This window comes from Solea senegalensis, linkage group LG1 (assembly GCF_019176455.1).
Source record: "Solea senegalensis isolate Sse05_10M linkage group LG1, IFAPA_SoseM_1, whole genome shotgun sequence".
Lineage (NCBI taxonomy): Eukaryota > Metazoa > Chordata > Actinopteri > Pleuronectiformes > Soleidae > Solea > Solea senegalensis.
Window position 1 is genome coordinate 31,607,420 of NC_058021.1, and position 14,535 is coordinate 31,621,954.

General features: G+C 43.3%; 1 protein-coding gene across 1 annotated transcript in view; it reads left to right on the forward strand.

The window, feature by feature from the left end:
* Nucleotides 1-14,535, forward strand: part of prex2 (phosphatidylinositol-3,4,5-trisphosphate-dependent Rac exchange factor 2) — a 90,483-nt gene that overhangs the window by 34,435 nt on the left and 41,513 nt on the right. Inside the window, exons 11-20 of the mRNA XM_044029828.1 lie at nt 171-271; nt 2,121-2,224; nt 2,314-2,363; nt 6,549-6,624; nt 7,628-7,700; nt 9,282-9,424; nt 9,775-9,867; nt 11,585-11,733; nt 11,833-11,918; nt 13,370-13,506. Of these exons, the coding sequence (XP_043885763.1) occupies nt 171-271; nt 2,121-2,224; nt 2,314-2,363; nt 6,549-6,624; nt 7,628-7,700; nt 9,282-9,424; nt 9,775-9,867; nt 11,585-11,733; nt 11,833-11,918; nt 13,370-13,506 (1,012 nt within the window). The remainder of the gene's footprint in view (nt 1-170; nt 272-2,120; nt 2,225-2,313; nt 2,364-6,548; nt 6,625-7,627; nt 7,701-9,281; nt 9,425-9,774; nt 9,868-11,584; nt 11,734-11,832; nt 11,919-13,369; nt 13,507-14,535) is intronic.

The window sequence follows — 14,535 nt, forward strand, 5'->3', positions numbered from 1 at the left end:
ACATAAAAACTAAACCCTGGTGGCCTACAAAAGTAATTAATTCATTTAATTTTTGCCAAGACAGCGTTTGTTGCAATAATCAAATGAATAATTCAGTAAATGTTTATGGTCATCTTGTGTTATTGCTTGTGTTTCTCACATGCCAGTTGTGTTTTGTGTTTTTCCTGCAGTGAGTTTGTGTCTTGGCTGATGGAAATCGGCGAGACGGGGAACCCGGAGGAAGGAGTTCACCTGGGTCAAGCTCTGCTGGAAAACGGCATCATGCACCACGGTTGGTTTTTACACACTTTTCTTACGTTGCTTTCATTCCCAGCTCGTTGTTCCGCTTCTAATGGGCTTGTGTGAACACATCAATGGCACTCCACTCCTTCACACAATTTAATGTATTAGTATCCAACTGCCACTGCCAGAAACAACTTTGTTCAACAGAGTTCGAGCTGCACGTTTTAAAGAGTCTAGGCCAGGGGTCTGCAAGCTTTTAGGATGAAAAGAGCCATTATTGAACCCTCTCCACTCATATAAAATAAAATCTGGAGCCTCAAAATCCTTTTTTGACTCATAAGATAAAAATAATAACATGTATAAAGAATGATAGTTTGTTGAATTGATGAAATTTAAGAATTACAAAAAGAAACTTTTGACATTTCATTGCTGTTTAAAAAACGGAATTGTATGTAGTTCATGCTTGAGAAAAACTGCCTGTGGATCCAAAGATGGACACGACTCCAAACGTCTGCACATTACTTCATGTAAGTGTCAGGAATGGCTTCACAAGTTTATTAAGGCTTTTTTTTTTAATTCAAAGGTTTTCTCAGTATAATAAAGGTGCAGTGCTGAATCAGTCACAGTATGCACCAATGTACCCAAATAAATTATGAAGTGAACGGGCAGAAATGAAGATGGAGGGTGGCAGAAGAATGCAATGCATTTCGACGCAGACATTGGATGTGATGCATATTTAGACATTTTGATTTATCGCCTTGATCTCCAAATAAGAGGCGTTCACTCTGACAGGAAAAAAAGCTACAAGGAGCCACTGCTGAGAGGCTGAAGAGCCACATGTGTCGCTTATAAATGGAGCGATATATAACCAAGCAGCGAACCTGATGTGTCTTTGGAATACAAACTGTCCGGTGAATAGGTCATTAGATGCCTCCATGTCTAGATCGTATATCACCATCCAGAGAACGGCAAATTTCCCACAAAATCCTAAACCAATCACAAAACTGTATGAGTATATGTCAAGTCCAGGCTGCAGTGTGAAAACGAATAAAACTGAGGTTAAGTTGGAACATGTTACTCCCTGAATCGGAGCAGCTATGAAATCACCCTTAATCATCCTTTGCTCCTCCATATCCAAAACCAAATCCACCACGGTCTCATTTCCATGTTCCTCCGTCAACAAGCTGGATCCCTTACTGTTGCTGCAGCTGTTATTTCCGTCTTAGCAGGTATCCTGTTTGAACACTCCATGTTTAGGTAAGGGATTATGAACGTTAATCTCTTCTTACTGTAATGTTTGTGTAATATCTGCTCAGAGACTCTTCTGTGGCTTTGGATAACAAGTGTCTTTTTGTTAAGTGTATGAGTTCTGAGCTGGCTCAAGCTTTGTGTTCACACGAACTGGCGCGTCGTGCTCTGCGTGTGTTATTTCCTCAAAAGAGTCGGGGCCTCGAGCCAAGTTGTATCTTAACTCACCCACCCAGGGTGTTTTATTGCTACCTCAAAGAGAAATAGATTGAGCTTTAAATGTTACTGACGGAGAGGAATAACTCCCTCAACCCGCCGAGCTCTCTCTCAGACGTCGCCGGGTTAAAAAAACAAAACACGATTGAATATCTTTTCATAAAAACCTTTAATGGAATCTGCGCCGCCGCAGCCAAGAATCCAGAGCAAACTGTTGTTGTTGCTCAGAGGATCTTTGACAGATCTGCGAGTTCCCTGAAGCAAAAGGAAAAAAGAGCTCTGAGGATCTCTGAGTGAGCCCCGCGACATGAGGTTTGAGTCTCTCTCTTGTCTCCACATGGCTCTGTTTGACTTTCAAATATGAGGCGAGATGAATTATTCCTCCTCCGCCTTTTGCGACTCTCTTTCACTTGTGTCTTCCTTATGTCTCTCAGTCACAGACAAACACCAGTTCAAGCCAGAGCCCGTGCTGTACCGCTTCCGCTACGACGACGGCACCTACCACCCCAGGAGCGACATGCACGACGTCATTTCCAAGGTAGCCCTTCATACAGCGAGGTCTAATTTAATCAAAGGGCAAAAACGTCATGGAATAAACCCTCTCTCTCTCTCTTGTTTTTTCCTCAGGGTGTTCGACTCTTCTGCCGCCTCCACAGCCTTTTCACTCCGGTCATCAGGTAAACAAGACCTTTTTTTCTTTTTCCAGGTGGAGCTCCAGGAGCTTAGCATCTGGCTTTTGCTGTTGCTAAAAATAAGTCTCATATACCACAAAGCTTCCACAGTGTGGAGAAGAATATCTTGATGAACTATGAGCTCATTGTTTTTAAAACGAAACCGACGAAGGAGTCGGTGCAGATGGTGATGGAGAGCTGCGGGGCTCGTGGGCGGTCGAGCTGTTTCACAAAACAATTCCCACCCGAGGTCCTCTTACAAGACCTGTCATCCCATCCCAGCTCTTTAGCACGTGGCTGTCTGATTGTGATTGGGCCTCAAAGCTAACCCTGCATGGATGAATAAGCTACTGAACGTGTACTTTCATCTCCAAAGTTCCATCTCCACAAACACTAGACAAACACTTTGATCTGATGAAGAGAACTGTGTAAAGCTGTAGAGAATCTTGTGAATGACCCTTAAGCAGAGGTGGAAAGGGTACTGAAATATTCTACTCAAGTAAAAGTACCTCTATTTTGATTTAAAATGTACTTAAAGTAAAAGTTACTTAGTTACTTTTTTAACAAGGTTGGGGTTCGTTCTTAAGGACAGGGGGACACAAATCTCACATGAATTGTTTTTAATTAAAGGCACATTTTTACAAATTAGTGCTGACAAAATAAAATATGTAAACACATAATGTATCAGTCAACATGGGTCAAAGGTCACAAATGTCACTCACTCAGGGACCTTAACTTAGCACCAATTCACCTGTCCTCTTCATTCACCTGTCCTAAACTGTCCTCATCATTCACCTGTCCTCGTCATTCACCTGTTGTTTTGTGTTTTTGATCAGAATAGTAATAGCAAGTGCAAGATAAATCCTCTCATAATAATACGCTACAATATACAAAATCCACTAAGTGTGACTGGCAGCGTATTGATTCGGTGTCAGACACAGTGTTGAGCTAGAAACCATAATTTGAAATATCTGTTTTCTTCCGTCTATCCGTCTCTCTGTCCTTTCGATTTTCTTGTCATCTGCTCATCCAATCAAAGTCAGACCCCAGGATGTGCATTTTAGAAAATTGTGTTATGTCCCTATTACTTGAAACGACACTTTGCTGTTGTCCTGTGAACCCAGTAACCCCATCAGGTTATTGTTTGTAACATTGCCACCCACCGAAAACTTGAGTCACTATTTTTATTCAAATCTGATGATCTGCTTTCTGCTTTCAGGCTCTCAGTGCTGAAATTAGAGTCTGATGTTTTTCAATTATATGTGGAGGATATTTCCAGTTAGGCAATCCCAAAAGTAAGTTACGGTTGGTAATTAGTGTAAACACGTGCAAACAGAAACATCCATTATGCCCATGAAATAGTCACTAAAACCGTAAATGTAAAACATGTGGTTCGTGCATCAGTTTTGGCACACGCACATCTCCTCATCTGACTGAATTAGAATTGGAGCAATTCTGGTTTTATTGGAGTGATGCGATGCACGTTTTTGGTTTCCCAGTGTTGTTCTTCCAAATTCCGCTGGAGTAGCGTTTGAGGTGTAGGCCGCTGATGTGCTTCACCACAGAACATGGTATTAAGGCTCCGTGTTTATGCTGGATGTCAAATGGCCTGAGGAAAAAAAAAGCTATAATTTCACACCAGTGAAACTGTGAAATGGCTGCTGGGGGTCAAACTCATCCTGAATGTAATCCAACATATAAGCGTCTTAGAAATTTCAGTGCGAGGTGTTATATATATATACGAAGTGTTGGACGTATATAAGTGTACTGGCATATCTGTGCAGCACATTCTGAGAGCAGCAGTACAAAGAGCCTGGGAATGCCAGAGTTTAATTGGAGCAATCAGCCTCTGCCTAATTAGGTGGAATTTCCTGGCAGGGCGACAGAGATGAAAGAGGGCCATGTCATGCTCAACCCCACAGCAGCTACTGTGCCCCCCTGCTTTCATCCCAAGAAAGCAGTGAATCTCTTCACTCCTGGTGATGCACAGTTTATCCACAGGAAGCCAAAGCTGTAAACACACACTTAGACCTCGAAATGTAGTTTGGAGAGAGCCTGTAAATCTACAGAAGTGTATTGCATTCACCCAAAATAATGTTTAAAACGGCTGTTTTTGCGAGATTTACTTTGCTTTGGGTTTGAGACACTGGGAGATTCTCCTGTTTTTAAGTAATGTTGATGAAATTGTTATTAGTTTGTCGGCGGTTGTTCTGCTGGAGATTGCGATGTTTGCAATGGTCAGGCAAGCCGACTGGGCAGGAGGGCTACACCATCGTCCTGGTGCTTCTCGTCTACGGAAGCGTATTGCAACCGGCTTCTGTTGGATGCGTTGAGGAGCAAAAAAAGAATTCCTGATACCCGGATTTTTACAAACAAAAAGAAATCTAGTAAATGCAGACCCCGAAAAAAAATCTAGTAAATACAGACCCCGAAAAAAACCTGGTAAATACAGACCTGAAACTTTTTCCATTAAAACAGACCCCGAAAAAAAACTATTTTAGGTGAATGCCGTACACTCCTGTACAAATCTCCAGAGTACAACTAAATAAACAAATTATCCTCACAGGTGAAGTAAAAAAGTGGCATCTCAGTCCAGCCTTGAGGAATATTGAAAATGTCTTTGTGATGCTGATGAATCCTCCAGAAAGTTAATTTGTTTGATATATGTGTGTAGGATTTTTTTGCTTGTAGTTTACTTGAGTAATTCATCAGGAAAAGAGAAACTTAAAGCACACACTCCTTTAAAAAACACAAGATTCATTACATCATCCATTTCCCCCACTTCTCCCAAAATGTCAAAGGAAACTTGTTTCATTGCAGAGAAAGTTAAAAAACCAGCTCGCTGACCTTTTCCTAAGTTACTCCTCAAACTGCTGTTTCCTCATCCTGGACATATGGCTGCCCACTGGCCCTCACTTTACCCCCCATTCTTCACTCTGACAGCCTCACTGTGCACCAGCCGCTGTAGCCACAGTTTCTCTGGCTCTGGGATCCCATTCAGCCCATTCAGGGGGGGAAAACAGGGTGCCTCTCGCATCTAATGGTCTGAGTGGTTTATGCCTGACATGGCAGGGTGATGTGACTCACTCGCTGATATCAGCACTGCAGTCCTCATCAGAAACCATCGCAGGCTGTCAAATCCATTTATGCAACACAATGTTCCACTGTGGAGGAAGCAGGGCAGCGTTTGGCCTTCCCGTAGTTCACATTCTGACAAGTTTGACAAAGCTTGGATTAGACCTAAACTTGGCCCACATGTCATGTTTGACTTGTTTTTAACTCTTAAAACATCTCTCGTAAAACCAGACCCCAAAAAAAGTATTTTAATAACAGACCCTGAAAAAAATCTCATAAAAACAGACCCAAAGAAAATCTTGTAAAAACACCTGTGAAAATTTTTGTTTTGCGAAGACGGACCCCAAAAAACAGTCCCTGGAAAAAAAAAATGCGCAGAAACAGACCTCCAAAAAAAATCACGTTAAAACAGACCTGAACAAATATGTGGCTCACATTCTGACAAGCTTGAGATGGGATTAGCTGAGATTAGACTTAAACTTGGCCCAGATGTCATGTTTGACTCGACTGAAACAATGAGAGTGCTACAGGTGTGTGTGTGTGTGCGTGCGTGCGTGCACTTCATTGTTTGCGTTGGACAGAAGCGGTGAAGTTGTGGAAGTCACAGTGGTTCAGGACTTTCCCGGCCTTTCCCGCAGCTCAGCCCCCTTGCGTGTCCCCAGGGAGGCCCCGGCGTTCATGGGAAAAGCACAGCTCTATTTCAGACAGCATTCTCGGGGTCTGGCAGAGTAACACTGAAAACAGTGACAGCAGACTGACACAGGGGCACCCCGGGGCCAAAAACACTGCAGGGGCCATTACCAGCCTCGCCTGTAGGAATGCTGCTCTGCTGTCACCGACTGTCAGAAAAACTCCCTCAGATTTATGACACCGCTGCCAGTGCTTGAAAAGCGACCGCACCTTTGCTGACAGTGGAAATTATTAGTCCTCCTTTAAAGTATTGTTTAAATAAACCAAGCAATTACTACCCTTCATGTTCACCATCTGGGTTTATTACACTTAAAGTGAATCACGCGGTTGAGTTACCGCAGTACGTGGCACAGTCCAAGCTTAAAGGTATAGTTTTGTTTTTCCCCCTAATCCTGAATCATGATTCCTTTCTGATGTCCCATCCAGGGATAAGGACTACCATCTGCGGACGTACAAGTCGGTAGTGATGGCCAACAAACTAATAGACTGGCTTATTGCACAGGTAAGCGCTAAAAACTATCATAAAGCAACTTTTCAGTGGAATTGTATGGTTTTTACATGTCTCTATTGTAACATTTTGATTTACAGTTTGTACAAAAGCTGTTAAAACGAGTTTACACAGTGCTGATTATCACCTCCGCACGACTCTATAGCAGCGTTTATTTTCATGTTGCCTGCGACAACCCCACGATCGAAGTCTCCATTGATGGAGCCAAGGCTGAGTTGCAACAGCTGCATAGCGCTAGTAAAGCGAGCCGGTGGCATACAGTTAGACCATGGCTGAAAACGCCACAAAGCACCCGATGAAACTTGTGATACTGACATTGAGAATGAATGAGAATGCAAAGCTGTTGGTCAGGCAGAGATGCTGTTAAATGTCATTTTTGAAAACACATTTATTTTGCCGGTGAGAATGAGAAGTTTAAAGGAAGGTGGAGGGGGACAAGTAGCTGCTGTCGTAACAGCAGGTCACTTCAAATGTGCTACAGAAGGAAGGAAACGGGAGACAACAAAGCGCTTTCATGCCGTCAGACTCGAGACTCTCAGCGGAGTGAGAAGGAGGAAACAAGGACCGATGCGGCGGCGGCGGAGGTTTATTGACTTTGACAGGAAGCTTTGAGCTTGCCTGGTTGATAGTCCAGTCCACTCCATTCCAGGATGACTAACAAAGAAATGTATATGACCACCACCGCAGCATCAGTGGCAGATATCACATGTCTGTGTGAGCATGCACGCATGTCTCTGTGTGTGGTAGTCTACGTGATTGTGTTTGACCCGGGAGTCTGCTGTCTCATCCTGATTCTGACTGTGTGTAAGACGGAGTGGCTCTGTCGGCCTCAGGGGTTTCTTGATGTAAGAACAAAGGGGGTACGAGTTTGACATTTTGACTGCTGTCTAAACACAATGTTCTTTCTTCCCCCCCCCCCCAACTTTCTCTCATTGTCTTACTTTAAATGTGTCTCCTCTGTCCTCTGTGCCCTCTATCCTCTCGTCTTCTGTCGCAGGGCGACTGTCGGACGAGGGAGGAGGCGTTGATCTTGGGGGTGGAGCTGTGCCACAACGGCTTCATGCATCACGGTACGGATCACTCGTCACTGCCGTGGACCTTCAGCACACTGTCAAAACAAACGCAAACAAAAAAGCAAAGTTGTGATCATGCCGTGCACAAAGCGTGGAATCCTCCGCGTCGCTGACTAAACGGGAGTTGAATGCTGTGGAGAAACCGCGCGCGGAGGGCGTTTGGCATTTAGCGTCCCGTTTTAGAACACCACTGCTCTTGTTCTTTCTCCACTTCTACTTTTAATCCCTTTGACACGCTAGGAATAGAAGTTTTTTTTTTTCCAGTCCATTGACTGAATTTGCATTTGTGTATATGTGTGTGTTTGTGTTGTTAGGGCTGTGGCTGCATTCATGCGTTCACTTCACGTAAACACTGCATTTTTCTGGATTTAGCTTTCTAGAAACTGGCCAGTAACGTTAAAAAGGAAAAGAAAAAAAAAAAGGATTTTTGTCAGTTTAAGTCCGTTGCCATGGCTACAGCTTGTTTACAAGGGGTCAGGCTTGTTTTTAATTCATACATGCTACAGCATGAGTCACAGTGTGTTTTCTCGTATACCCCATGATGTAACCGCTTCAAACTTTACCCACAGCGCCAACCTCACACTACAAATTATGAGCACTTCCACAGCCTACAGGGCGTCATTTTAACCATTTGTACCTGCAAGTTATTTGGCCCGACTCTGTGACTATTAAAACTACTGGCAGTAGATCTGATCTTAAAGGGAACGAAGTGAGGGGAATGTGAGAGGGAAGGGCTTTTTTCCCCTCAGTTATTTTTTCAAGTCTTGGTGAAGGCATCGTGTTGCTGTGGAGATCGAGCTCATTCAAAAGGGATAGTTTGCAACAGAAGTGGGGTCTCCCTCACTTTCCTGGTTTATATTTATGCAGTTGTTCTATGCTGTCATGCTTAGACAGTCACAACATACAGTGTTTCTCTTTTGTGCAGAAACGATCAGAATTTTTCATAAATTAACCGCCTGGGCCATCACAAGGGAAAAACACAAAAACAGACCCGGAAAAAATCTCTTAAAAACAGACCCGAAAAAAAATCTTGTAAAAACAGACCCAAAAAACAAATCTCGTAAAAATAGACCAGAAAAAATAATCGTATAAAATGAAAAAAAAATCATTTTAAAAAAACAGACCCAAAATAAAATCTCTTAAAAACAAAAAAAAATCATGTAAATAAACAGACCCGAAAAAAATCTCTTAAAAACAAAAAAAAAAATCATGTAAATAAACAGACCCGAAATAAAATCTCGGAAAAACAGACCCCCAAAAAAATCATGTAAAAAAACAGACCCGAAAATTTTTTTTCGTAAAAATAGACCAGAAATAAAATCTTGTAAAAAAAAGACCAGAAAAAAGAATCTTATAAAATGAAAATAAATCATGTCATGACCTGGAAAAAAAGTCTACGCTATGCTATGAATTAAATCTGCTCTGAAACTTACCAGGATGACGATAATGTCAGAAATGTAAACTTTATGTCTTAATGTTTCTCTTCTTAATGTCATGTTTCTCTTGAAAGTTGACACATCTAATCCCATTTTTTTGCCTTTTAATTCACATTTACTTCCTTATTGTCTCTTCCCTCAGTGTTGGAAAAGAGCGAGTTCAAGGACGAGCCTCTTCTGTTCCGCTTCTTCGCCGACGAGGAGATGGAGGGCTCCAACACCAAGCACAAACCCATAAAGCACGACCTGAAAATAGTGGAGAACGTCATCTCCAAGTCTCTGCTCGTGAGTGCTCGCTGGCGTTATCCCTTTGTGTGCTTATTGACTGATAAGCTCTCGTTCTGTCCTAATACGCTATAACATTGCTATATTGTGCTCGCTGGAGGAATCCTGTGAGCACAATAAATCATTGTGAAACACAGCTGTGAGACGAGGAAAAGTCATAACACTGCAAAAGTCCATTTTATACTTCAGTAAGCATTTTTTTAAGCGAATGAGCAAATCCCACCATATAGCTGCGTGTGTATGTGTGCAGGAATTTTCATCTGGTGTGTGCATATGTTTGTGCTCTGTGAGAATGGAATGTCTGTTTGCTGTCCTGGGATTTAGCTGACGTGAGATGTGTTGTGTTCCAGATAAGGCCCAACGTTGGCGGCTATGGTTTCACGCTGGAGGAGAGGAACAGAGTCCCGATAATCAAATGTGTGGAGAAGGGCTCCCCAGCTGAGGTGAGCACACACATCTGGTCGACACAGTACACACTCATTGACATGGATCTGTGCAGTATGGATGGATCATTGCACAGAAAATAACAGGACAGGACGCATGGAAAAACTAGCATGCGCTATTCCTGCTTAGAGTCTGTCCAAGATCAGTTTAGAACGGTTCCAACATGAGCACCTATTAAATGCTGAGAAGTCAATGAAAAATGTGCTCTTAAGAGTCTGTCAACGCGTTTTGGTAAGATCTACTCGGATCCCCTGCACATCATCGCGACTGTGCTCGATTCTTAATTGATTTCTTCTTGAATGAATATTAATCTGTCTCTTCAGTGAGGTAAGTACACACAGTCCCAGCCATAACAACAACATTAGATTAAAAAAACAATGGTACAGAATTGGCATAATCATTTCTTTTGGTGTTTCGGTTTTCGGCCAACAATTTTCATTTCGGTACATCCCTACTTGTAACTTGTGATGAAGCAAATAAAATATCGATTTAATCATTCAGAAATATTGTATTTTATTGTTTGAAAATACACTCCTTTCGTTCTTTGCGGTGTGTTTTTTTTGTTTGCGATTCTGACCGTGGGCGGGCCTTAAGAAGCTGCCTGCTAATTGGTTATTGAGTTTTGGAGCGGAAGTAGTCACAGGCTTGGAGTCGATGTCCGTCTGGAACTCGTTGTTCCAAGTTTTCCCCGTTGACATTCCGACAAAATAATTGTATCTAACGTTTATAATCTGACAAACGTTAGATACGGACGGACACCGACTCCAAGCCTGTGACTACTTTCGGTCAGAATTGCAAACAAAAAACCAAAGAACAAATCAGGCGAGTCTATTTTCAAACACTAAAATACAATATTTTTGAATGATTACATCGATATTTTATTTGCTTCATGAAAAGTGTTCTATATGTAATTCCATAGTAACTTCACCTTATTCTGGAACAGTATTGTTGTGATTTCCTGCATTAGGACCCTGCAGTTGTCTCAGAAAGCATCAGATTGCAGATCTGTCTTTATCTCATGCAAATCCACTGATCACAACACAACATTTGAAACTAATTCTGCAGGATTTAAGTGTTCAACTTGTATGTCAATCACTGTAATGTCTGCTGTGACATGGTAGAGCTCAGGATCTAAGGATATAAGGGCCCGTGTGCCTCTGAACCATCAGCTTATCTACTCTGCGCTGCATTTGACTCTCGCTGAGCTGCAGTGCCTTCAAAGCAGACGCATACCAGTGACCCGAAAGCCTGCTGTTGATAAAACATGGTTCCATCATCAGTCATAAACTACATAAACCCCCAAACTGTTTGCTCCTAAGCTAAGTCTGATTTATGGAGTAGGACACTGATGCTAACGTTTGGAGCATTTTTTGTTCTGCGCAGAAACACAACACATTAAAGGGCGCCATGTTTTTGAGGTCTTCTTTGGTGTTTTCTCGCTTTGATCTGCAAGATGGAAATGGGACAGAGTTTGGAGGCAAAATGTGAACACTCTGAGCGCACGACCCGTAATTCCCTCCAGCCCTGAAGTAGCGCTGCATGCGGCTGGAAGGTCTGGTTTGCATAGACACTGGCATTGTGCGTGTTTGCCTTTCAAATATCCGATCTGAGATCCATGACGGGATCCAGCTGTGTGCACTCAGATATCATTGGAGAAGTTTTGTCTTTTTCTGTTGTTCAAATCATGATCCTGCTTTCTTTTATATCCTATGTAAGATGGCCGGCCTGGAGGTTGGAAAGAAGCTGTTTGCCATAAATGGGGACCTGGTGTTCCTCAGACCTTTCTCTGAAGTGGAAGTTCTCCTCAGGCAGTGTTTCAACAGCAAGAAACCTCTGCGGGTGCTGGTCAGCACCAAACCAAGGGAGTAAGTGCAATCTGCAGACACTGCAACGCCATCTCGTTGTTTACATGTATCACTTTTAATGCATTAGCCTTTTTTTTTTTCTCTCCTCCTTATCTTCAGGACGGTGAAGATCCCAGACTCAGCGGACGGGTTAGGTTTTCAGATTCGTGGCTTCGGTCCGTCTGTGGTGCACGCTGTCGGGAGAGGTGAGCCGTCTTTGCCTCATCAGCAGAAAAACCTCTCTGTTACTGTGGCACAGCTGGCAAACACAGCTGCTTGTGTGCGTGACTTGGCCACAGGAGGCCAGTAACACACCTACCCCAAACCCCCCACCCCCCCACATCCCCTTCTCTCATGCTTTCCATGTCGTTTAATGGAGCTGCAAAAACCTTAACTGGTTATCAGCTCATCACAATGATTGCCATGCACCTACTTACATTCTTCTCTGTAGTTCAATTCCTCGGTGTGTTGGGGAAGTTTATTAAAGCCCCTCCCCCCTCCCTCCCTCTTACATGTTTAGTAGCAGTGCTATCAGGGTTTTCACAAGACAGTGTTCAATCAAAAAACAATCCATGGCCTTGTCTGGCTGTTCTCAAGGGAATTTAGTTGTTTTTCCTCTTTCTTCTCTAATTGGTGGAGCAGGGTGTAGACGCGTCTTTGTGTGTGTGTGTGTGTCGTTGGTGTTTGGCCATGTCGTTGCCTTGGAACCCGTGACTGATCCCTCGGAGTGTCACAACAGCTGTGATGCCCCGGGTGTTTTAGGGTCAACAGGAGCAGGTAATTGCGAAATTCGAGTCATTAAAAAAAGTGAGAGACACACAAGGTGGAGTGACGGGAATGCAGAGCAGCTGAACAGATAAATTCCATCAGGAAATTCATTCAGTGCTAATTGAATTCATTTCGTTTGCAGGCTGCGGTGTGTAGGGTTTAGAGGGGGATCGACCAACAGAAATTCAATAAAATATTTTTGGCAGACGTTGATGTACCATCAAAATAATCTTTAAACATTATTTGAAGGTTGAAATCCTACATTGCGTCTCTTAAATAGTAAAAAAGTATGCTTTTATTGTGTCATATTTTCTGTTTAAAACAAAAAAACGTGCTTTCTCTGCAAAAATATGCAGTTATAAATGTCTACACCGCCTATGTTGACCACATAGTCTTAGTGTTCTTGCTTTGGCCTGTAGCGTGTTCTTCACTGAGACAGCAGAGGAAGCGAGAGCTTATAGCTTAGAGCTTATATTTCCTGATATAACTCAGTGAGGGGAATGTAAAACTATGTATAGTGCAGTGTGAGAGTATGCATGGAGTGTTAGTGTTTGAGGAGCTATGAAAACAAAGGGGGAGGAATATTTTGTCTGCCGTGCACTTCCTTCCGATAGCTGTAAAACCTTGAGGCTCTGAACTGCGTCCCACAGAAAGGCCCTCGTCTCTCCCAGATAAACAACTTCCCTCCTCTCATGCTCTCTCTCACACTCACACTCCCCCTGAGCTGCCAAAACAGGAAATTAACGTGTAAATACAATTTTAAAAAAAAAAGAAAAAAGGAACCTAGTTGAGCCAACTTTTGTGTACAGGATGTAGAAAATGTCACAGGTGTTTGTATTTTGTTTGTTTCTTTCTGATCGTGTGCGTCTCTCTCTTTCCCTCACAACAGGCACGGTGGCAGCCATCGCTGGCCTCCACCCGGGACAGTGCATCATCAAGGTGAACGGCATCAACGTGAGCAAGGAGAGCCACGCCAGCGTCATCGCTCACGTCACGGCGTGCAGGAAGTACCGGCGGCCCTCGCAGGTGAGAGAGGAGAAGAAAACATGCTGAAAGTGTGCAGTGAAACTAGATGAAGTGTGGGAGATCGTAAAAGAGCAGAAAGAGAGGGCTGTGAGAAAAATGCAGACCTCCTAGTGCTCTCTCTTTTTACCTTCATATCACTCTCTCTTTCTCTGACTCTGTCTTTCCTTCCCCTGGGTCATTACACAGAAATAATAGTAGTTTTGGCTCCTCCAGTGCTGACCTCTGGCTCACAGGAGTGGGACTGCTGTGGGAGACTGGCACGCTGCTGCAGTGAGAGGTGGGAAAGGATCTGGGGGTGGCTGGAGTCAGAGAGAGGGGGGGAGGGGGATGTAGGATATGGCCGGGCCCAGTTTTCTTTCCTCAGGGAAAGTGGATGACAGCAGACAAGCTCTCTCCACCTGCTGAAGGTGGGAAATAGTGTGTAAAATAAGGTGTGTGTTGTGAATGAGTGCAGTGTGTCACTTTAAGTCCGCTCCAGTAGGACTTAATGAAGCACTGCAGGGTTTCAAGTCAACTGGGGGATCTGGTTTATGTTAAGTATGGACACGGAGGAACCACCCTCTCTTTCTCTGTCTCTTTCTGTGTTTAGTGTGTGTGGTTGTACATTAGAAGACCACAGAGCAGTAGGCAGGCACAGTGTGTAACCTTGGCAGAAAAGCTGCTGTGGGTTTGGGTGTGGAGAGCACAGACAGACAGAAAGACAGGCAGATAGGTGCACACACGGCTGCGACGCACACACCACAGTGGGCTGATGAGATTGGCATGGGTTTGCTTCTGCGGTGTCACCGACCACCACGTTTCCATATGTCTGTGAAAGCTTCTGCCAGCCCAGCTGTGTCACTCACTGCCCAGCGTATCTGGGTGGAATCAGCCAAACATGCTGCAATCAAACCCAAACCTCAGCTTTGTACCATACACACAGAAAGTTAGAATTTTTTAATCTCCTATATTTCTAGTAATAGAAATCATATCTTGTTTTGTTTTTGTTTTTTTTGGAGGGATGTGATTTATGCTCGGATAAACTGATTT